The 24,234-nt window shown below is 56.4% G+C and overlaps 1 protein-coding gene and 1 long non-coding RNA gene across 4 annotated transcripts; one reads left to right on the forward strand and one right to left on the reverse strand.

The window, feature by feature from the left end:
- Window positions 1–292: 292 nt before the first annotated feature.
- TMEM106A (transmembrane protein 106A) lies at window positions 293–6,647 on the forward strand. Of its 3 annotated transcripts, none has more exons than XM_075561904.1 (9): window positions 293–345; window positions 742–1,004; window positions 1,154–1,374; window positions 1,782–1,845; window positions 3,721–3,874; window positions 4,236–4,376; window positions 4,480–4,523; window positions 4,993–5,046; window positions 5,284–6,647. In XM_075561904.1, exons 3-9 carry the CDS (start codon window positions 1,167–1,169, stop codon window positions 5,402–5,404), a joined length of 786 nt encoding a protein of 261 aa, XP_075418019.1. In that variant the 5' UTR covers window positions 293–345; window positions 742–1,004; window positions 1,154–1,166; the 3' UTR covers window positions 5,405–6,647. The 3 variants fall into 3 exon arrangements, with proteins under 3 accessions (XP_075418019.1, XP_075418018.1, XP_075418021.1); XM_075561903.1 differs by having other exon boundaries at window positions 331–548; XM_075561906.1 differs by lacking the exon at window positions 4,993–5,046 and having other exon boundaries at window positions 331–548.
- Window positions 6,648–12,508: 5,861 nt separating this feature from the next.
- On the reverse strand, window positions 12,509–23,542 carry LOC142459915 (uncharacterized). Its single transcript, XR_012786490.1, has 7 exons — window positions 23,342–23,542; window positions 22,252–22,330; window positions 17,563–18,505; window positions 16,125–16,193; window positions 15,599–15,727; window positions 13,274–13,562; window positions 12,509–12,802 (listed from the first exon to the last, which is right to left on the reverse strand). It is a non-coding gene; the product is annotated as an uncharacterized LOC142459915 (long non-coding RNA).
- Between the last annotated feature and the right edge of the window lie 692 nt (window positions 23,543–24,234).

Here is a 24,234-nt window from a genome sequence, read left to right on the forward strand (position 1 = left end):
ATGTCACCATCAGCCCCGGCGCTGGTTGACGGGGTAACTTGGATGCTGTTAGAGGAAACCAGGATCAGCCCGCCGGGTGGCTCACTAGTGGGGGGGGGCATGTAACGGGGTGCCGGGTGCCCCCCCCCCGGGCCAGGCCCATCTTGGCTCGGCCGCCTCACCGTGCTTGTGCACGGCCGCTCGAAGAATGGGGAAATAAAGGCTCTGAACCCCTCCCGGCGTGGTCCTTGCGGAAGCGGCGTGCGCGTGGGGGGGCGGGGTCGCGCTCGGGGGGGGGGCTGGGGGCGGGGCTCCGCCCCCCGGTTGCTCCCGCAGCGGTTTCCGCCCCGGACGCCGCCGGCCAAGGTAAGCGGTGCCCGGGCCCTCCTCCCCGTCCTCGGGCGCCCCGGCGTTTCCGCCTGCTGTCCTCGACGTCCACGCTCCTGAAGGCTGCGCTTGGCCCGCCGGCCGGACCCCAGGAGCGCTTCAGGCGCCCCTCCGTCCGCAGTGGCCGTTCCCGCCCAGCGCCCCTGCGGCGAGCGGAGCAGGAGGGCGCAGACCTGAGCCAGGTGGGCGCCGCCGTTATTTCAGTCCAGGTTTGGGGGTGGCCCGCCCCTCCTGCCCCTCGGGAGCCTTTGCCCAGGGAAAGGCCGCCCCCACCCGTCCCTGACAGCGACCGGCGGCACTGCCTGCGGAATGTCGCGAGTCCTTCCAGGTTGCTTGACCACCTGGGAGCCACCCGTCTTTCTCCTCCTCCCCTAGGGGCCCCTGGCCTTTGAAGCCCGCGGCTGCCCAGGCTCAGGGGCGGAGGCTGCCCTTCCGTAACCGGGCAGGGTTGCTTGGGCACGCTTGCTGACGGAGGGACCGCAGGAAGAGTCCAGGCGGCTGCCCCCCAGCCAGGGGTAACTTCCTTCCCGGGAAGTGAATGGCAGCAACTGTGAAAGTCCCTTCGTGCACAGTCACTTCTGCTTTTCAATCCATGAACACACACAGGAAAGGCTCTGATTTCTGACCGCAGAGCCCCGGTAAGTGCACCTGTGCCCCCTTCTCCCTCCCACGGGCTTGTGTTTGCTGGAGCCCCCTGGGAGGGCGTTTGCCAACCTGGAGAGCGGAAAGCTAGGGTTCGTGTCTGTGCCAAGGAGCTGAGCACCGGACTTTGTTCTTGCCTCATTAGATAAACCCCGAGGATGGGTGCGACCTCCTCCCAACTGGGCTCTTGGAAGGGCGAGAGCCGGTCACTCCTGTCTCCCAACCCAGCCATGAGCCACAAAGCCAGCACCTACTCCAGCACCTGCAGCCACGAGCCCTTCACCCACCGTGCGCCCTGTGAAGAGGCTGCAGGCGGCAGCTCTGTGACTTGTCCCACTTGCCAGGGCAGTGGGGAGATCCCCCGAGGTGAGTAGGCCAAAGATCTGGAAACAGCCTGGGATCCAGGAAGAGCTCTGAGCGTGGCCAGGGCCAGACCCACACGTGCTCCTTGGCTAAGGTTGGGACTGCTCACACCACACCACACCCCGACCCTGGCTGTATCCCCAGCTGGGAATTTCTAGCTGCTCTGCCAGGTGACAGGCTTCAGGAAATTAAAACCGCTCTCTCCAGAGCTGAGCATCTGAATGGACGGCGTCTTCTCAGCAATTCCTCACACCTGTTCATGAAAATCCCGCGTGTGTTAGAGCTGTCGGTGCCCAGGCAGCCTGCTTGTGACAGCCCTCTAGGAGGTGGCTGACTCGCCTGTGTGGGAGGCTAGCAGAGGAAGCATGGTCATGACTAGCTCGCGGCCCCTCCCCTTCTTCCCTGGACAGAGCTGGAGAAGCAGCTGGTAGCCCTCATCCCCTACGGAGACCAGAGGCTGAAGCCCAGGCACACGTAAGCCCGTCTCTGCCCTCTTGTCTGTCTGCCCCATTCTCTTGCCCCCAACGTCTCTTCACTGGCTCTTCCTCGGAGAGGCCGAGTCTCCCGTTGGCAAGGGTTCTCCTGGTGTCAGAAGCCCTGGGCACAGCAGACAGCCCTGGCTGCAGGTGCTTTGGGAAAGTTGTTCTTCCGAAGAGCACCCCATGCCGTGAGGCCTCTGTTCTCTCCCTAGCAGGGATGGGAACCAGCTGCTGCTTACTGAGACCCTTCAGGGGCAGCCGCGGGTTTCACTGGGGACCCCGCAACTTTGATTTTCATCCGGGACCATTTGACACGAATCCCTGCAACCTACTCAATAGGCCCTCCACTTCACCCCCACAGGGTGCCCCACATCCACCAGGCCCTCCCTGACCACTGCACTAGACCCCAACCATAACAACCAGGAACCCTGGAGGCATAGCGGTCACAGTTGGGCTGCTAACTACAAGGTCAGCGGTTCGAAACCGCCATCCACGCTGCAGGAGAAAGACTGAGCTTTTTACTCCCACTCATAGTCTTAGAAGCTCACAGGGACAGTTCTGCCCTGCCCCATAGAGTCGCCATGAGCTGTTAGGGACTCCGTGGCAGTGAGCGGTGGGTGTGGGGTGGTGGTGACCCTAACCACCTAACCTCCTCTCTCCCTGTACTTAGTCGCCAGTGAGTCCCTCGTGACTCGTGCCGGGCCGCCCAGGTGTGCAGGGTAGACCCGGGCCATAGGGTTTTCCAGGCTGGGAGATTCCAGAAGCAAATCAATTAGCCCGCCTTCTCAGGTAGGCACCCTGGTGGTGCTGGTTAGGCACTGGACTAACTGAAAGGTTGATGGTTCAAAGCCACCAACCACTGCGTGGAAGACAAGACGAGGCTAGTCTTGGAACTGGCATCATTGGATCTCTATGAATCAGAATCAGCTCAACAGCAGTAGGTAGGTCTTCCAGGGCACCTCAGGTTGGCTTCAAACTGCCATCCCGTCAGCTGGCAGGGGAGCACTTAACCATTTGTGCCACCCAGGAACTCCCGTCTCCGTGCACATTGCAATTCAGAGTTGGAGGGGCGGGTGGAGTCCTGTTATGAATACTAATGTTAAAGGTCAGAGCTCTCAAAATCCATGTGGCCTTGTTTTTACTAGAATCAAAGCTAACCCTTGCTGAGCCTTGGGACCAGCGTTGCTCTTTATTCATTAAAAGTGAGTGGTCATCGAGCCCCTTCTGGTGTCAGAGTGGACCTGGGCTCCGTCGGGTTTCCCAGGGCCCATTGGTTTGGAAGCTGACCATCAGCCAGCCCTTGCTTCTGAACTACCTCTAAATGGCGTCAAACCTCCAAACTTGGGGTTAGCAGTCAGGCAGGTTAGCCATTTGTACCCCGGAGAGTCTGTTCCTACGTTAGCTCATAGCCAAGTCTGTGACGTAGGGATGGTTTGGTTGCATTTTACAGATGGGGAAACGGAGGCTTTCGGGGCTCGGGTGGGAGGCTCAGAGGTATTTCCTGGAAGATATAAAGCAGTCAGAAGCCCCGGGTGGTGTAGTGGTTACCCGTTGGGCTACTAATCGCAAGACTGGCAGTTCAAGACCGCCAGCCTCTGCGGGAGGAAGATGAGACTCTCCCTCCCGTACAGAGTGACTGTCTCAGGAACCCACAGGGGCGGTTCTCGCGTGCCCTTTAGGGTGGCTGCAGGCCTGGGCTCAACGCAGGGAGCTTGGTTTGGGTTACAGAGCAGTGGGGAGAAGCCAGCCTCCCTGCCTCCTTACTGTGCGCCCCATCTGGGAGAGTAAGGAGTGGGGAGGGCCTTTGGCCGGAGAGGAGTGCCCAGACCCCACCTCCCCAGCTTCCTGAGTGTGCCCACCTCGCCTGCAGGAAGCTCTTCGTGTTCCTGACCGTGCTCACCTGCCTGGTGACCTCCACCTTCGTCGTCTTTTTCCTGTTTCCCCGCTCGGTTGCTGTGCAGCCCGTGGGCCTCAACTCCTCCACAGTGGCCTTTGACAAGGCAGACATCCACCTCAACATGACAGTGAGTGGCTGCCCCTGGGCTCCGACCCCACGTTCCCAGCGGCCCTTCGCTGCGAGCCTGGGCTCCCAGAGGGTGCTGGGGGTCCGCAGAGCAGTGGGCAGCCTTGCACTCTCGTCAAAGACCGGCCGAGGGTTGAGGCTTTCTCTACCGTCAGGGGTCAAAATCGAGACCGGGTCAATCGTGCCGCACAAGGAGATGAGGGGAACCATGTGAGGGGGGCTTCCTTACCATTCCTTGACCCTCAGAGGGGATCCCAGATGCCAGTCCGCCTGGGGAGTGGGGTTGAGTCAGGCTGGGGAGCTAGGTTTCTGCACCGTAAGGCTTTCCCCTCTCTAATGGCCTCCCTTGCCTTCGTCCCTAGAATGTCCTGAACATCTCCAATCGCAACTACTATCCCATTACTGTGACCCAGCTGGCCATCGAGGTGCTGCACCTCTCCCTCGTGGTGGGCCAGGCTTCCAAGCGCCTCCTCCTGCCCGTTGGCCCTTTGGCCAGTGAACAGGTGACTCCCTCTCGCTGGACAGCGGGTCCACTGGTGGGTGGATCCGTGTGGTGGGAGGGGAGCAGCCGGCTTGGCACCGACCCTGTGCCCATTTGGTTGGCAGGTGTTGTACACGGTGACCAGCAGGCTAGGGGATGAAAACACCTTGTGAGTATCCCTTCCTTCATGGCCGCTTCCCTCTCAGCCACCTTCCTGCTGAGCCGACCCTGCCCTCTGGTGTCTGCCTGCCCTCTAGTGGCCCGGCTGCAGGGTGCAAGGGTTCAGCACGTCCAGCCTCAGCCTCTTCCCAACAGAACACAGGCCAGCATTTGGGTCCCTCCTTGCCATCTGGGAGCCTTGCGCTCTTTAGCCTGAGTAGCTGAGGGGGTGGCTACCATGAGCCTGGGCCGGCGGGGGGCGGGGCGAAGTGGTCGACTTTAAAAACCTCAAGAATGCGCTGCCAGCAAGTCCATGTCCACGTCCACGTCCACGAAGAGGGAGAGGAGGAGGGTGGGAGCTGTTTGTTGCAGGCCCCTGACCAAGGGGGCAGGGAGAGGAGGGGAGGAGTCTGGCAGCCAGTCTTCTCTGAGTGGCCATTTCATGTGACACCTGGCCCCACGCCCAATCTTTCTTTCAGCAAAATCTGTACCTGGCTGAAAATCAAAGTTCATCACGTGCTTTTGCATATTCAGTGAGTAGGGCCGGGGCCCTGGTCTCCCCCGACGCTGAGCCGTTCCTGCTAATTCAGCGGCCCCTTGGGCACAGCAAGCCCAGCCCTGCTCTGGGCCCACTTTGTGTACAAGAGTTGGCTGGAAGGTGCCGGGGGCAGGGGAAGCGGTTGCCCCAGGTGCCCTGGGAGAGGAAGGGGAGATGCTGAGGGAGCAGACCTTCCACAGCACAGCGGCCACTGAGCGCCCTCTCTCTCCAGGGGCACCTTGACCTGTTCCTACCTGAGCCACTCAGAGGAGCTGGTCTTCCAGAATTATGAGTATGTGGACTGCCGGGGAAACTCGTCGGGTGCCCCCGTGTTGGCCCCCCTCCCACCGTGACCTCCAGTTTGGTTTCTATCTCCCACAACCCCGTTGTGCCCAAGGACGTCTGGTCTGTAATGATTGTCTTCTCTTCCCTGCACCCCCATCCACCCCCACACACACACACACATTCACGTCATCCGGTTGTCCACGGGAACACTAGCTCGCTTCCCCCCGGGACTAGAATCTGGTTCTGCCATCAAGCACCCGGAGGAACGCCTGCCCTTTCTGGGTTGAGCACTGACTATCCTGGCCCCCACCCCCTGGGCCTGGGGCCTGCTCTCCTGCTGGAATGTGCTGGAAGTTGCGTCTCCATCTGGCTTTTCCTGTCCTCCCCTCAGGTCTGGCAGACACTCAGTGATAGGAGAGCCATTCCATGCTGACTCAGAGCCTTGCAGGGCTGCTTCTGCCCCTCCCTGCTTTGATCATGTGATAGAGTGACAGCGGCTGACTGTCTCCTTTGACCTCTGTCCTTCCTGGTTAATAACTGTCTCCAGGTCACGAGGAGGACAACAGTGTGGGTCCAGGGAAAGCTGTCATCTCCGCAGAATGGGCCTCTTCTGTTCACACTGAGCAGGGCAGTGGTCCCTGGCCACCCTCGTCCGATGCAGGGAAAGCTGAGCCCAAGGCAGGGTCGTTTTCAGAGAGCTTATTCAAGTAGGGCTTCCGGCTGTTGGTGAGCAGACACAGACGAGCCAAACAGTGGTCTCTGCCCCGGAAGCCCCAGCTTTGCCCTCCCGGGATCTTAGGGATATGAAGCTCTTCGTGGCCAATCAAAACGACTTGGCTCCTTGCCACCGGCAGCCTTGCCCTGGGTCCACATTCTGTTTCCAGAGGCCCCTGCTCTCGAGGGACAGAGCTTGACCCTCCACTGCTCCACCAGCATTAAGCACCAGCCACGCCATCCAGCCTGGGCTGTCTCCGATGACAGTGGAAGAAATGACTTCCCAGCGCGGGTGCCTTCCTTCCTGAGAGTAACCTGCAGGTGTTCGCTTGCTAAAGGGAGCTGGTGGTTTTTATGGGTCGGACAAGTAGAGAGAGACATGGGTGATGGTGGAAACAGCGGAATGTGGAGTCGGATGGATGGAGAGGTGGTCGGACCTGGTACCTAGCTGGCGGGGTGGGGGGAGGTTGCAGGGGAAGAAGGAGCCCATGCCATCTCCACACTTCCATGCCTGGTGCCTGGGTGAAGGTGGGGCCAGCACAGCACCATGTAGCCAGAGAGGCCATGCTGGAGCGTCTGTTAGCTCAATAAACAACACCTAACACTAGCCACAAAACGTCTCCTGTGAGTGGGAGGGGCTGGGGAATATGGCCTTGTCTCTCAGCCACCTTATTATGTACAGCCTCCCGCCCCCCGCCCCCCACAGCCCCAGAGAGTGGCGCACACCAGCTTGCGGCCTCTGGCTCTCTAACTCGGACCTCGGAGGTCCTCGCTAACTCGAGTTGAAAGCCCATTCCCGTTCCTTCTGCCCGCACACAGGCCTGGGGGGTACGGAGTGGGCTGCCCACGGGATCGGGATGCCAGCAGCTCCGGTGACAAGAGCCTTTGGGGCCGTCTGGCCTGGGCTGTATGGGGTGAAGCAAGAAAGCGCTTCCCAGAATCTGTGCCTTCCTGAACAATCTGACGCTGCCCACCTGCTCCTCCACCCCAGCCAGGGACTCCCCGGCCCCACCCCCTCTGCTGCAGCCCCAGACTGGCCTGCAGGGCACCTGTGCACTCTGCTCTTTGGAGCCTCTTGACCAGCGGTTCATGACCTTCCTGACGCCGTGACCCTTTCCATCCAGGTCCTCATGTGGTGGTGACCCCCCAGCCATAACATCGTTTTCATTGCTACTTCATCACAGTCACTTTGTTATTGTGGTGAATTGGGCGACCCCAGTGGAAGGGTCGTTTGACCCCCAAAGGGGTCGTGACCCACAGGTTGAGAACCATTGCTCTTGATCTTTTCTGCCAAATTCTGTGCATTTTAGACGAGAAGTCTCCCTCCCTGCCCAGGCTAGCTAGCCTGAGGCACAGCCCTGACTTCCTCACCTTTCCACCCCTGAGTGCCTGCTGTTGGCTGGGCATTGTACTTTGCCCCAAGGTCCTCGCCTGCCACCTCCCTCTGCTGCTACCCAGCCCCCAGCCCCACGGTCTCAGGAAGCGTGGGTCAGCAGAATGGATGTTGGCTCTGACCCCAGCACACCTCCCATTGCTGAACTGAGGCCAACACTTAGGGACTTGGGGGGCGGGGATCCACGTCCAAGTCCTCTCATGGGCCTTGCCTGGACCAGTGCTCAACCTTCCTAATGCCGCGGCCCTTCAATACAGTTCCTCGTGTTGTCGTGACCCCAACCTTAACATTGTGGGGTGTTTCTTCCCTACTTCACTGTAATTTTGCTGCTGTTATGAGTCAGGGGACCCCCAAGGGGGTCGCAAGCCACAGGTTGAGAACCGCTGGCCTATGGAGACCCAGCCCTCCTGCCCCCCTGAGTCCTCGCGTCCCCTACGCACATCCCAGCCTCCCATTGCTGACCGGTCTCCGGCTTCCTTCCGGAAAGAAAATGCGCTTTATTTCTTCCTAGAGCGGCTCCGCAGGAAGTGACGCTGGCACCGCGACGGCGCCGCCTGGCGGCCAGTGTGGGAGGTGGGTCTGTCACCACTGCTGTTTATAATTGGTTGACTGAGAAGAGAAGAGAGAGCCGCAGGCAAAGCAGGTTAGTTTAGCAGTTTCTCGGAGGAACATCAGTAACACGTTAAGAATAGGCAGCCCCGAGCACCTGTTGGAACCCATGGGGAGCAGGCTGCTTCCAGGCCTGCAAAATCCAGGAGCTGAAAAGTGCAAGGAGCAGAAGCCAGCACACGAAAGGGCAACTTCAAGGCAGGCGGGAAGTGTGTGGCTTTAGGGAGCCAGCCCAGGGTTCGGTGGTCTAAAAGGAGCAGCCCATTCCCTGTGTGAGCCTGGGCTCCGGGAAGGCATACACATCTGCAAATGATTGTGTCCCCAACCTGCCCGGGGCCCCACACGGAAGACTGACGGACCCCCAAACTCACGGGCAGAAAAGCAGTGCGAGCTGTTGACAATAATACCCTTAAGGCCAAAGTGTGGTTGTGAAGCCAACAGACCGGCCAGGGCTGGGAGGAGGAAGCCAGGGAAGGATGTTCTTTGGGAAATTAGGACATGTGAAAGTGTCCCTGTAGAACTAGGCATGCAGCACGGCCGCACCAGCCGCGCTAGTGTTCTGGGACAAGCCAGTAAATCCTGTGCAGTAATAAACCACACCCGCCGTGTGAACTCTGGTTTGTGGGTTTCTCGAAACTGCGACTCTATGGAGCAGGAGGGCTCATCGTGGATAGAGCGGCGGCTGGTTTCACACTGCGGACACTGTCATTAGCAGCCAAATGCAAAATCACTACACCACCCGGGCTCCATGTGTACAGTGATGGAGAAAACTAACCAGGGGCACGTTCAGCGTGTATTAGAGACTGGAACCCAGCCACCTACCGGCAACTATCGAAAATGGTGCTGGCAGAACTGGACATCCGCTGGAGGAAAGGATGGAACCAGACCTCTCCCTCCCAGCATCTACAAAAAAGGAACCCAATACCTCTACCTGAAAACTCCCAGAAAACGGGAAATTAGGGGGCAAACATGCCCAAATAGAAGATGAAAGAGAGAATGTGGAAAATCTCAAACACTCATTAAAAGCTTAGTGTCAAAAGTGGAGCAATGTGTAGATTGAGGACAATATCCATCTAATCTCTAAAATTTATAGAAAAACTTCAACCAAAAACATAACAACCCACTGATCAGGACGTGAACACAACTTTCCCCAAAGAAGGCAACAAACAAGATGCTCTGGATGGCCGGCCGTCAGAGATGCCAGTCAAAGCTATACCACGATGCCGCCTCATTCCAACCAAATGGCACTGGCTACAAAGCACAGGCTGGTGGGGAGATGGGTGGGCTGTAAAATAGTCCCGCTCCTGTGGGAAAAGGGGTGTGCTTCCTAGAATCAAACCGGAACCTCTGCCCTACATCGGGCCACCTCCTGTACCCTACACACCTGGCCCTAGCAACCCTGAGAGGGGCATGCAGGGTCATCGCCCCTGATGCACAAGAGTGCAGCCAACCACAATGCCCGGCAGCCGATGAACGGCTCCCACCTCTGCCCATTCTGAATGGGCCACAGTGGACGATCCTGGTCAGAATGGGAGAAAGGTGCTGAAGCCAGAGGACTCCCCGAGAGGACCACTATTGCCCTGAGCAGCGCTTTCAGAACATAGTAAACAAGACAAAGCGCTCCTGCGCACCAGAAGATTCCGCTAGCAACACCGTGGTCAAGGCCACATGCATGAGAAGACCAGGGGACCCCAAGCTCTCCCGGAGCTGACCTCTAGCTCAGCACAGCGGCAGCCTGGAGGGCTGTGTTTTGTTCAGTTGGCTTTTGTTTCAAAACAGTAACTGAAAACGGAGCGATCAGAATGTAACCAAAGATGACTGACATTGTGAAAGTGTGACGACTGTCAGTCAGTGAGCACCTGGGGACCTGCTCGGCCGGGCAAACTTCCACTGAAAAGGTAACGAAATGTTTGAAAAAACAATGCATAAGCTAAGGAACAGACTGCAGGGGCCACAAGAGCCAAGAACTCCACTTGTGCCACACACACACACGCACACACACAGAGGAAAAGTCTAAGACAAATTACACAGTCTGTTGTCAACTTGAGGCTGAAGCGTGAAGGGGTACAGTCTAGCCTGTCAATCAGGTTGCAGCTTGATGACCTCATTTGAGAGCTATAAACACAAGTAGCTCGCTGGAGGGCAGGTCCACTCTCTGCTTCGTCTTCCTGTTGACAAGCCACATGGAGCCACACGGGTAGCCAGAGGCCTGGAGCTGGAGGAGCCACGTGGAGACCCACGCCAGCACCACGATGCTTCCACCGCCACTGGATCCACAAGACCACCACCCACTGGCCTGCGATCTTCCTGCAGTCGGTGTCATTGCATGGCTGCCTGAGTCTAAAGAGGAATTTATGGACTAGTAGCAACATATGGGATAATATCAGACTTAAGGACTTGATCTGGACTGGGCTGGGAGGTTTTCTTACTGTACAATGGCTCTTTGATATAAAGTTCTCTCTCACACACACACGAGTGTCTATGAACTTGTTTCGCTAGTCAACCCAGACTGACACAACAACCTAGTACTGTTAGCTTCAGCCAACGGGAAAGGGCCGGCCCTAGGAAGGAGAGAAGCTTGATTTCCAGTTACCACGTAATAATTTGGAAATGTCTGCCTTTCAACAGTGTGGCATTTCCTCGCCTAAACGTGCCTAGGAAACCTTTATGAAACAGCCAAAATATATCCCAGCTTCCTCCACCGGGGTCCATACACTTGAGGCCAGGGTTGCCCTCTTCCCTCCCAGCCCCCAGAGTGCCGCGTGCTCAGACCAGAGTGCACCACCACCATCACGGCAAAACACACCTTCCGCCATCTCAAGTCCTGTGCCTTCTGGATGTCCTTTGAGTTTGGGGAACAAAAAGGCATCTGAGGGGGCAGGAGCAGGACCAGGGCCGTTGGTAGATGGGGTAAGGCTGCCCGTGAAGTGCTCGCTCTCCTGCAAGCACGAGCAGGTCCATTACCGTGATGGGGAAAGTGTCCGTGGAGCGGTTTCCCAGCGGTTTGGGTTGGTTCTCACCAGTGTCCTTTCGATGCCTTGCAACTTCTCATACTATGCTCCCCGCTGACTGTCCTCTGCCCCTTTGAGAAAGTCTGCCAAGATTGCTCCACGGGCATGTTTTCTTTTCAGTGCCCTAACCTCCTGAGCTGACCTCTCTGCCTTGAATTTAACTGGCCCAGCAGATCCCCTCGGAAGCCGCTGGAAGGGTTTTGGTCAGCCCTTCTGTTTTTCACAGAAACAGGGAGAGTGCCAGGTGACCACACAGGCAGGCGGAAGTGGTGTGTCTGGCAGCGAAGGCACAGCAGATTGCCAACAGCCACCGACAGGTGGGACGGGGCAGTGGAGCAAGCCCTTCAGGTAGAAGCAGCCTTGTGGCCACCTTGAGTTTGAGCGGCTGGCCTCCAGAGAGACAGCGTTTGTTGGCTTAAGCACCCCATCGGTGGCTCTGTGATCCGGCAGCTCTAGGGAAAGAATACAAGAGCCCAACTAGCCCAGGGTGGTTGAAAAGGCTCACACACACAAAGGGGGGGGGTAGCCCAAGCCAAGTGTTCCCTAACTGATAAGGGCAGAATCGGAAATCCCATACATACATGCAATGGCCTATTATATAGTCATTAGAAACTAATGAAATTCTTTGGCAGCCTGCGTGGATGAATCTTCAAAACATGCCACAAGGGGAAGGAATCAGGTTCAAACGGCTAACTATCCTATGATCCCATTTACGCAGGCGAATATAAAACAGGACAACTCACATGGACGGAGAATACGGGTCACGAGGGGCGCAGGGGACAAGGACCGAGGGATTACTGACTGAGCGCATGGTTTGTGTTCGGGGAGATGGGAAGTGTTGGCAGTGGGGATGAGTCCCCCACATGCTGCTGAAACAACCATGAGACTGGTTAACGTTGCAGATGCATGCTCTCGATTTACAATGTAGCGCCGCAAACATTGTAAACAAACAGGATCGTTTGGGGAAAGCCCCTAGGCTTCTGGGGTTCCCGGGAATTGAAATAAAATGTAACCATCAGGTTCTCAGCCACCTGGGTCATTCCAACCACCTCTGCAAAGCCCGCTCGCTTGGCTCTCATCCTCGGGGAGGGTGATCACGGGGGTCTCCGGGTGGCACAGGCAGTTAAGCATTACACACTAGTAGCTGGAAGGTTGGTTGTTCAGATCCACCCAGATTAGACGGAAGCCCTGGAGATTGACTCAGAAAGCCAGCCAGTGAGGACAGTTTGGCTTAGACAGACTTGGGGTCTCCTGAGCGGGGGTCAGCGCCTAAGCCCCACCCAGCCTGAAGAGCAAGCATTCCCTTTATCTCGCTGCTTTGGCATTTCTGCTGCTTCCCAGCTTGAATTCCAGCCCACCCCACCCCCACCCCCTCTCTAGCTGCCTTTGGTGGCAGGTGCCTGTGGGGTTTTCCAGGCTGGTGGGCTCCAACTGACCACCTCTCCCTGAACAGCTGGGCACGTTACCCTCATGCACCAGTCTCGCCCCTTTGTATGCGCAACGCCGAGCCAAAGGCCCTTCCAGACGGTTCTAGAGGTCGAGGAGTGGACGTGGCTTGAGGATCCCAGCTCCTCCACCCCACTTCTTACACACACACACACACACACACACACACACACACACACACACACCCGACACTCAGCCAGTGTGCATTTGCCTTTCACAGCTTGTCTGTCTCACCGAGAATCGTGGGAACTTTTTGCTTAGGACTGGGCTAGCCGTGGGTGAGTCCTTGCCACCTGATAATGAAACAAAGTGCAAGTTACTCACCCAGCAGTTTCTGGGCATGGAACACAGCAAGGCTGGTGGCCTTGCCCAAAGGGGTGGGGCAGGGGGTGGGGGCGGAGGAGTGCAGGTGGGCAGGGGGCACTTGGGGACCACAGCAAGCGACCTTGGTGATTCTCAACTAGGTAGGCACCGTGCGGTCAGACCTGACTGGTCTGGCTGATCTGTTGATCGGCCTTCAACCCTCTGGCCCCCTCTGTCACCCCTGTCCTGGAATGGGTGCCAGCTGCCGTGTATGGAACCCGTCAGGCTGCTTTGCAGCCCTGGGTTGGCACAAACTCACTTCAGAGCAACAGAGATGGAAGAGGATGCTGTGGACAGTCAGAGAGGTGGGTGGTAGATGGGTCACCGTGGGACCGAGACAGGAGCAGGGGCTGCCTCTCATCTCTCTCTCTGCCCAGCCCCATCCCACGCAGCTCACTTACCAGGGCCTGAGAAATCTTTCAACCCCTGTTGGCTCCAGTTGGCTGACCCTGCAGCTGCTTGGCCCCCCTTTGAGCCTCCCTGGGGCCCCTGTGTGCTGGAATCCTGAAAGAAATCGCACTTGGTGGTGCACGGATTATTAGGACCTTGGATGTTTGGCAGGTTTACTTGTAATGGCTTCGACAGTAACTGAGGCTGGAGGTGTGGCTTCACGGATGGTCCTGGCTGGGCGACTGTCTCCTGAGCTGTTGGATCCAGTTCACTTTCTTCCATTTGGACTTTCTTCCACTCCTGGCAAAAAAGCCCCAGGCAAATGGCATCCTCTCCCCACCCACCCCACCCCCTTTACTGCCCCCTATTTACCAGAGAAAAACTGCAAGGGTGCCAGGCAGGCAAAGGGAGGGACAGACGGCAGAGTTGGAGGGTGAAGCAGGAGTCTGGCTCTGGGATCTCTCCCCCTGCCCGGCACGGCATCCATGAACGATCTCTCTGGTGACAGTGTCCCCTGGCACAGCCCGAGCCCAGGAGACACAACCATGCCTCTCGCCAACTACCTCCTCGCTGGGGAGCTGAGCTCCTGGGTCTGGTCAATGGGGTGGTCGTATTGGAGGGGGGCTGCTTTTTAACAAGGGGAAAGCGACCCCGTGGAGACGGGACTTTCATGGCGTCTTGCACCCACTAAATCCCCGACGTGTGATCTAAGGAGAACTTGGTGAGGTCGCTCACACCATTGGTCCTCTGTCTTCAAAACCCAGCAGGCATTTGGTCCTGAAAGCCCATCTTAATTGGGACCCTCAAGTTTCCTTCAAAAAGAGGTTTCTTTCCTTTTACGCCTCATCCACTTTGGAGTTAAGCAAAGCAGATGCGCGTACCCGCCTTGTCGCCTGCATGACTTTCGACAGTCCCTGAGACGTGCAGCAAGGGCCGGCGTCTCAACTTCCACTCGTGTGACGGTGTTGTGTGCCATTGAGGCTACTTTTGACTCAATACCAGCCCGGGTGACAGAGCAGCACTGTCTGTCCCTCGGTGTTGCTGGACTGCACAGGGACATGGAGGACCAGGTCTTTCTCCCGCGGAACAAACCACAAACCACCGATCTTTCGATTGGTCGACAAGGGCTTAACTGGTCTGCCCGCAGAGCTCCTGATCAATATCTCCATGAATTAAATGTACATCAGTTCAACAATTCAGTTCTCCGGTCTCGCCACGGTTCAAGGACTGAATGGCAGACTGACTAGTGGTTACTCTCCTGGCTGGGGGGAGATGCCACACTTTCACAGGCCTGGTCCTCGAGCCCAGGACTAGGCCTTAGCCTGGTGCAGTAGCAGAGCTGAGTGCCCAGCCCTCACCGACACACACACAGAGCCTGACCCAAGGGAGCCCGGGGGACCTGGCTGTGCCCACCGCAGCAAAATCACAGGCCCCAGGTAGGGAGCAGTGTGGGCGTTGGTCTCCCTCCCCACACCCCTCCTGCCCTAGGGGAAAATTCTGGCCAGCCTCATGTGCCTCCTCCTGCAGTCTTTTCTGCTCGGCCAGCATCCACTTCCTCCTGTCCAAGGCCATCTGCCTGCGCCGGGCCTCCCAGTGGTAGGCGCTGCTGCCCATGGCGGCGGTGGTGGTGGTGGTGAAGGGGAGGGTGGTGAAGGAGGGGGCAGGCTCTGCCACAGCCTGCAGTACTCCCTTGGAACACCACCCAGTGTCCTCCCACACCACTGAAGCCTGCCACCAGATCCAGCTCACAATGTAGCCACTGCCAGGGCGACAGGGCACAGAGCGCCCCACCCACCACCCCTTGCCCCCTACTAGGAGAGCAGGGAGGTGTTAGGGACCAAGCCTGCTAGGGACCATCACCAGGTAAGAAACACCTTCCGACGCAATTTTTGAGCCCCAGTTGTGGGAAACTGGGGACCGGGAAGGGAGTGCGTAGTCTAAATTCCTACGCTCACCATTCAGAGTCTAGGAGGCAGACTGCGGGAAAGGGGGGGTGATGGCGGTGGGGGGAGGCCTCCACGCTCTCTGTCGAGTTGGAGAGGCAGCCCAGTCACATTCGGAGCCTGGCGTCAACACGGACATCCGGGGTGCCCAGCTCCTTCACACGGACCTCGGAGTCTCCCCGAATGCCCGAGGGGCACGCTTCTTGGTGCCCTGGGTGTGGATGGCGTGCTCTGAGCACACTCTCACAGCCCGAAGCCCCTCGGCTCCTCACCCTTGTTTGTGGGGGCCGTGGCGCAGGACCAGGCTGGAGAGAAGGGACAGGAGGAAACGGGCAACGTCGATTCACGTCCCTCTCATCATCCTTCCTCTTCCCAGCCTTCCAGCATCCTCACCTGCGGGAAGCCCAGGACCTGGAAGAAGTGTCCGTGGCCTGTCCCCGCACTCGCGACACACGGCTCGGCATGCCTGCGGAGCTTCCTCCATCCACTTCCTCGGTCCCCTAGTCATTTTTTCTTCTGTCCCTAAGTGTTAAGAGTGATTTGCCCGTTGTCTCTTGCTCCCTTTGAGGCATTCCCCTGGAGGGCTTGGGATAGTCAAGACGGACGGACACACTGCCCATTGCAATGTGCCCGTATGACAGGAGGCTTGCAGGCCTATAAAACCCTACTGTTGACTAAAGTCTTGGCTCTTCCCCTTCCCGCCTCCCTCTGGAGATGGAGATCAGTCCCTGCGCTCCGCTGTCTGTCCTCTTGTTCTTCTGGATGCCCCCCCCCCAACCCTCTGCTGGCTCCTTCCTTCACCCAGATGCTCTAGATTTATTTTCCCCTCAGACCCTCCCCCTCACTCCCCCTGCGGAGGGGGGAGTCAATATCTGCTCTCCCAAAGCAACCTCCCTCCCAGGGAGTGCATGCTGCTCACCGGGACACTGAGAGGGTGGTGAAAGGCGGCTTTCCTCCCGCAGAGGCACCGGGGCTGGTTTCCAACTGTCTGACAGTGCGGGTCACACCGCAAGAATAATCGAGATGAAAGAAAGCACAAATTATACCCGTATTAGCTCCCAATAACATGGTTTTGGAAAATAAAAATAATAAAGCTGAACAAAAATAAGACAAAAGTTATAAAAATAAACCTATAAAATAACAAAAAAAAATTCCCACTAGGGCCCCTGGAAGCCTAGGTGAGCTTAGGAGACCGTGCCTCAGGTGTTCATGTGGGGGTGGGCTGGGAAATTCACCTGGGCTCAACGTAGGTGTGCGGTTCCCTGTCCTACAGGGACATGACCAAGTGAGGGATGGCATTTCCCGAGACTCACGAAGGCTTCAGGGGGACAGGGGCTGTGCACTTTAAGTCACTCCATGCAAGGTTATGACCCTGTGTCCTACACACACACGCACACACACACGCACACACACACACACACACACACACACATCCCTCCATGCACAGAAATACATCTGGAAGCAGCGGGGCTGGAGTTTGGCCACCAGCTGGGGCAGGGGGCACGGAGACTTCCAACCTCAGAGGCCCAGTGTCTCGCGTGGTGGTGGGTGGGGACGGGGCCTGGGCAGGAGTGGTGGGTAGTGGAAGGAGAAGTCTTGGAACCAGAGATGGGATCCTGGCTCTGGGAGAACCTGGGCACCCGGGCTGCCCATGTGCTGGTCAGCTTGCTCAGGTGGACTTGGGCTGGGCTGGGCGGTGGCACCCAGGACCTGCGACCTGCGAGGGGTGGACGGGGCAGTGCCTTGAGTGAGGGTTTGGCTCAGGCTGTGCTGTCGCCCCTGCTGCTGCGGAGCGGGAAGCTGCCTCTGCTGACCCACAGACCACCGTGCCCCTGGAAGAGCGGCCCTGGGGTTGGCCGGGGCCCCCACCTGGAGTAACCTACCACAGTTAACCCAATGTAACTGCATTGCATTCATTGGCCTGAGTACAGCCATTTGGTACTGCCCTGAGAAGGCCAGTTTGCACATCCTGTAACTCCGATGGTAACTGCTGTTTTCTGTAACGGCTGAGCCTTGCCGTTTATTTTAGAAACTGCTGATTAATGTGTCTAAACCCTTGCTCCAAGTAAGTTCCCCTTTTCCCCCCAAACATTGAGTGGCCACCTTTGTATCCAAGTTTCCCCTTTCTCCATACAATGTAATGCCCCCCCCCCTAAGTCTTGTTTTCCCTACTATAAAAACCTCCCTCTTTGGCCTTGGGAGAATTAGGTTCTAGCCGCCCCATGACCGCTGGCTAACTAACTGAAGTTGGCTACGGGTTGATCCATTTTGTTCTGACGCTACACAACCAGTTCCCATTGGGCCTTCCTCTGACAGTGTGACTTTCCAGGGTGCAAATAAACGTGCTCACTTCTTACCCCCCTCTTAGGTGGTTCTGGTCTGGGCCAGGTGTCTCCCTCTGGGCTGGCTGGGCCCCGATTCCATTCCAAAGCTTTCCATGGCGCGGGATCCCATTTTCACCCCTGGGTGGGCTTCCGGGTCTCTACCAGTGTGAGGTTTCTTGAGTGGGTAATACTTTGGTTCTTGGCTTCGCCCCAGAAAGAATTTACGCCTTAAAGCCCGTTTGTAACCCAAGTGGGTTTTTATGAAGGTCGGGAGGAGCTGCAAGCTTACGGTCTTAAAAGGGTACACACTGCTTCAGGGAAACGTGCCAAGCCGTCCAGAAGCCGCGAGGTACACACCTGGACACGAGCAACCTCATGGAACTGCACACCCCCACCTGTGGAACTGAGGCCAGAGCGCCCCGCGCAGCATGAGAGGGTGCCGGGACGGGGTAATAAGTGAGAACGGAGAGGGGTCCAGAGCTTGCTTCCTGCCTAATTCTGGCCCACCCCCTGGCTGGGGGCGTCATGGTTGAAGGTACTGCTGGTTAACCCCATTGGTTGTGTTGGCCCCCCACCCCAGTCTAGCTTGGGCCACTCAGGTGTACCTCCCACCTGGCTGGGGGCTTGACTTTGAGCATGCTCAGTTTGGGGGTCGTCATAGGTATCTAATGGGTGCCTGACTTCCTCCCAGCCTCTTTTAAGGGGGCCTTTTCAGGCATGAGCGAGACAATCCCTGGCCCTGAAACAAAATCACCCAGCATGTAAGTCCCTGTGCACGTGTCCCCACAACCACCACACCCCGGAAAGATGCCCCTTCCCTTGCACTGGCCTTTCATCTCTGTTTGGGTCCTCAGATCCAGGCCCGGGAAAGGCCCCTCTTCCCAACCCCACGCCGGCAAGGCCTCCTGCAGACGCTGTCCCTGAGAGGATGCCATGCACTTCTACGACCGCTGACCGCTTGGCGGAGTCCAGAGCCCTTGATAAGGAAAAAGGTGGGCTTTCATTTCTGGGCGGGGAGGGGGCGCGCGAGGTGATATGCTATTTAAGGGAAGGTCCTGTCCCTTGTCCAAGAGTACCTCTCCAGAAAGATCTCAGTGCCCTGACTGGCAGTGCCCAAACGTCCACACCCCTCTGTCCCCTGCCACGCCCACCCCACGCCCTCACCGTGGCCAGGGGTCAGTGGCCTCCTCCTGCCTTGACTTCACTGGAGGCAGGAGGCCCAGGGGGCCACCTCTCCCCAGGGCAGGACCGCCGCGGTTTCCAAAGTTAGACTTTTCGCGTTTTGTAACAGTTTCCTGGTGTGCATTAAATCCTTCTGTTCCTTTTAGTTGGTTTTTAGTAGGAGGGAATAGCCGACAGATGAGAGCCTGACATTGGGTGAGTTGAGCAGAAGCTGTTAAGTAGATCTCCAGAAAATGGAAATGTTAGAGCAATGCTGCCTTGTGAAGTCATTCTAAACCTTAAATTGCAATTTTTAAAAAAATATTGAATTGAGTGGATCATGGAAAGGATGCATAAGACTCACTGTACCCAGACTTAGCCAGTATTGCACCAAATTTGTGGAATGGGAACTGAAATATTTCATCCAATCATGAATCCCTGGAAGAACTCACTAGTTTGTCAGCCCTTGCCAGTGTTACAAATGCCTCTTCTAAGAAACCCTGGACTCTGGGAAACCCTTTCTGTCACAGGGATCCAAATCTCCTCCATGGTACCGACCAATCACAACCACAGGCAAGGTGAGGAAGGGACAGGACTGCCAGGCAGCCCTAAGGGGAGGCAATGTCACAAAGGGGATGATGTGATCCAAAAGGGTGACCCACAGGGAAAGGGCAAGTGCCCCTAATTTAGGGCATTTCATTCTCAATCAGCGAGTGAAAACTCAACTCTGCTGCTTCCATATTTGCATGGCGGCTGGATTAAGTATGCAGCTCTTCTGACATTAGTGTTATTAAAAACTGGAAAGGGATTGAAAGGGGAGGGAAGTCAACACCAGAGCTCAGGACCCAGAGCCTTTCCTGCCCACCCTCCACAATCAAGTACTGAGGAGATCAATAAGCCCCCATCTCTTTATCACCAGGCTGCCTTGCCACCTCCTCGCTCCCCTCCCCCCAAAACCAGCCACCTGGTTTCCCCAGCAGTACAGGGAGCTTCCCCCACAGCCCTAAGGGATCAGGACCTTAGGAAATGAGTGTGTTGGTGGGGAGGGGTGGTGGCAGATTGCAGCAGGGGGGACGGAGGAAGAAGTGTCAGAAACCACAGCCTTGCTGAGAACTGCTGCCTGCTGGACTCTGGTCCTCACTTCTAACATTTGCCGACTTTTCCATTTCTAATATTCAACTCACGCCCATGAAATACGCAGGACCGATAACAAAGGAAACTGAAGTACGGAGAGATTCGGTAATTTCTCCAAAGTTGCCCGGGTGAAATTGGCCAGACGTGGCTTTGAACAAATGCTGCAATGGTGTGAGATGAAAGTACACACAGCATGGATGGCTGTGTGCTTCGGCCTCAGTCTTTGAAGCTTTATCTTTTCTCCAATAATGTCCCCTGGAAATCACACCCAAGAAGGAAATTGTCATTGGGTTATCTGATAAAGGAGCTGAAACTGACAATCCCACCACCGCACCCTTGATCTTTCAAGTTTGCCAGGGGAGGTGTTGATGAACAGATGGGAGGGAGGAGATGGGGCAGGGGAGGGTAAAGGAAGGAGTCTCCTTTACGTGGGTCAAACCAGGCTATGGACCTGCGGCAATCCCTGTTCCCTAAAGTGGGAGTCCCAGCCCACCGACACTGGGAGTCTTCTTCCCTGAATGGACCACGGATCCGCTGACCCGTCTTTAACCTGGCAGCCCTCTCTCCGCAGGGTCTGCACCTAGTACACTGGGGGATGGACTGTTAGGCACCATTTTAGATGCTGGGCTTTCCACTCCGAGTGGACTGGACCTGCCCTCAAAGACTGTCCCTGACAATGGGGAGCAGAGAGGAGACAGCAAATCAAGAAGGTAGCCCCAGGTGTTATAAAGCCAGGAAAGAACAGAAAAGGGGAGCTATGCTGGAGAGTGATTGGGGGATAAGATGAATACAATTATAGACTGGGGGGTGGGGAAACACAGAAAGATGTGAACTTCTCCAAGAGGTGATATTTCCTCTGATGACAAGGAGGTCGGCCAGCATTCCAGGCTGAAGGACAGACTGAACTCCTCGCTGGGCACTACCTGTTTCCTCCTGCTGGCTCCCACCCTGGACCCGAGGCTGCCTGCGGTGTCATTGTTCTTAGACCTGCCTGTCCCATTGGACTAAGTCCAGAAGGTGGTGTCTAGTGCAGTGCCTGGCACACACACAGGGAATCCTGGAGGAATGAGTGAAGCTAAGGAGCGACTGAGCAAACGTCCACCCTTTCCACCCTTAGCCTGGGGCGTTGCCCTGTTGAGAGTCTTTAGACACACGCCCTCCCCGGGGCTGGGTTGATCTGAGGTTGGCCAAGAATACCTATACCAGAGGGACCAGACTTCAACCCAGTGTCGCAAGGTGTGAATGCAACATTCCGGCGTGGAGGAGGGAACCAGTGGGGAGGTCTGGGAGGCTGGCCCCTGTACCAAATATTAAGTGGATGCCTGCCCCTCCCCCCAGAAGAATTTGTTTCAAAGGACGACATTGACTCTGCAGCTCCCGGTGAGGGACATATCTAATCAGAGCACAAGGGAGCAGATGAAGGTGGAGGAGGAGAGAGTGGAGCACTTCCTGGCCCACCAGGCCTTGAGGACAATGACCCCAATTAGAGCAGCCAGTCCACAGAGAGGACCACAGGGCCAGCCCCAGTATGAGATATGACGCCCCTCACTGACCCATGACCCTTCAGGGGACAGCACCTGAGACAGTGTGGGAATTGCGCCCAACCTGATCCCACCACACCGAGGCAAAGCACTGGGGGAGTGCAGTGGAACAACAAGGGAATGGAGCGGCAAGGTCCCCAGGGAATGCTGAAGGTGGACTTTGGGGCCAGGGCGTGGTACCCCAACAGACTGGACTGGAAAACACTCCTAAAGGCCAACAAAGGATCCTTGAACTAACTATAAACTTTTCTTTCTTGTGTTTTGTTTTTTGTCAGTGGTTTGTTGTTGTTTTGTTGTATACTGTTGCTTGGTTTTGCTCTGTCTTGTTTTTGTGCATGTTATTATCTCCGTAGGTCTGTCTAAATAAGATAGGCTGGATGAACTATCTGGAGGAAAAACAACAGGACCATGATAATGGGACAGGAGGAAAATCAAGGGAAATAGAGGAAAGAGCTAGGAGGCAAATGGCATTTACAGAGGTCTAGACAAAGACATGTACATATGCAAATATATATGAGGATGGGTAAAGATATCTATGTGCTTATATTTATAGGTTTAGTATTAAGGTGATGGAAGGACCTTGGGCCTCTACTCAAGTACTCCCTCAATGCATGAATACTTTCTTCTATTGGCATTCTATGATGCTCACCCTCCCGACAACTTCTGAAGACAAAGCGGGTGACTAAGCAAATGTGGCAAAAAAAAGCTGATGGTGCATGGCTATCAAAAGAGATAGTGTCTGGGGTCTTAAAGGCTTGAAGGTGAACAAGCGGCCATCTAGCTCAGAAGCAACAAAGCCCATATGGAAGAAGCACACCAGCCTGTGCGATCACGAGGTGTTGAAGGGATCAGGTATAAGGCATCATCAGAAAAAAAAAAATCTTACCATAGTGAATGAGGGGGAAGTGCAGAGTGGAGACCCAAAGCCCATTTTTCGGCCACTGGAGATCCCCTCACAGAGGGGTCTAGGGGAGGAGATGAGTCAGTCAGGGTGCGATGTAGCACCGATGAAGAATACAGCTTTCCTCTAGTTCCTAAATGCTTCCTCCCCCCCACTCTCATGATCCGAATTCTACCTTGCAAGTCTGGATAGGAGCAGAGGATGTACACTGGTGTAGATAGGAGCTGGAGGCACAGGGAATCCAGGGTGGATGATACCTTCAGGACCAGGGGTGTGAGGGGCGATACTGGGAGGGTAGAGGGAGAGTGGGTTGGAAAGAGGGAACCAATTACAAGGATCTACATGTGACGTCCTCCCTGGTGGATGGACAACAGAAAAGGGGGTGAAGGGAGACGTCGGACAGGGCAAGATATGACAAAATAATAATGTATAAATTATCAAGGGCTCATGAGGGAGGGGGGAGGGAGGGAAAAAATAAAGAGGACCTGATACAAAGGGCTTAAGTAGAGGGCAAATGCTTTGAAAATGATGAGAGCAATGCATGTACAGATGTGCTTTACATAATTGATGTATGTATGGATTGTGCTAAGAGTTGTATGAGTCCCTAATAAAATGTTTTGTTTTGTTTTTTAAAAGAATACCTATACCAATTGTCCTCAAGTTGATCTGACTCACGGTGACCCCGCCTAGGGTCTCAGAGACGGTAAAGCTTACTGAGGAGCAGCTCGTGGGTTTGAACATCTGACTGTGTGGTTGGTAGTCCAACACTCAGCTAACCCACAGCACCTGGAACCAACCTCAAACCCATCCCCAAGGCAGAGACGGGACTCCAGCGGTCTGACGCTGCCCTCTGGCGGCCACCTTTATCCACTCCCAATTCCAGAGGAAAATAGTCACAAGGGCAAGGGATATACATTGTGTGTGGTCCCACCCTTCTACCCCCATCCCGACTCCGCCCCAAACTATGTAAACCTTAACCCGTAAACCTGCAGTTATAATTCTATTTGCAAATTATACCACATTTGTGTAGGGTGTGTCTTAAATCCATCTCTTTTAAGATTAAAAACTCTCTTACCTGTTGTCATTGAATGGACTCCAACTCACAGTGACTCAGGACTGGGTAGAGCTGCCCCCAGAGGGTGCGTGCTGTAATCTTGACAAAGGCAAACGACCAGAAAGAGGCTCCTGGGTCTGAACCTGGGACCTTTTGGTTAACAAGTGCCACCAGCGCTCCTACTTAAGGTATAAAAGAGCCGATTAAACAAGGAGACCAGCAATGCTGAGGGCTCTGTCCGGCGGGGGGGGGGGGGGGGGGGGGAGGAAAGCTCCGTCCAGTTGCCCATAGGCTCCGACGCACTTGAACCCCGAAATTGCACCCAACGGCAACACACCCCACATGGGAGCCACGAAGAGTCCCACGCCTCACCTGGGGGTTTATAACCTACCCCAAACCCTGACTGTCCTAAGAGCAGGGCACTCTCTCCTTGGCCCCCCTGGGCCGCACAACCCACCTCTACGGATGCCCAGGAGCAGCCCAGCAGGCACCCTTCCCTGTCGGGGGTGGCCCAGCTGCTCTCCTCAGGAGACAAAGTGCTCTCCATCCAGAGCCCCCTCCGCCTCCGCTCTGCCATCCCAACGCGCCCCACGCTGCCCTGCCTCCTGGCTGACCAGGGCCCGCCGCGCCGAGGGCGGGGACTGCGCGCAGAGGCGGCCGAGGGTGGAGCTCGCGCGGTGGCCACGCCTGGTGGGCGGGGCGGAGGCGCGACATGTAAATTTCAGGGTCGCCGGGATCGGAGGCGACGGAGCCCAAATGGACCCAGAAATGGTCGGCGGGAAGCGCTCAGGGCGATGTGCGCGGGGTCCGCGTGGCGGGCGCGCGCCGCGTGAGGAGCAGGGCGAGTGCGGCGCGGAGGACGCGCTGTGCGCGCAGCCGCCGTGAGTTGCAAGTGCGCGCGCGGAGCCGGGTGC

Source organism: Tenrec ecaudatus, chromosome 10 (assembly GCF_050624435.1).
Source record: "Tenrec ecaudatus isolate mTenEca1 chromosome 10, mTenEca1.hap1, whole genome shotgun sequence".
Taxonomy (NCBI): Eukaryota; Metazoa; Chordata; class Mammalia; order Afrosoricida; family Tenrecidae; genus Tenrec; species Tenrec ecaudatus.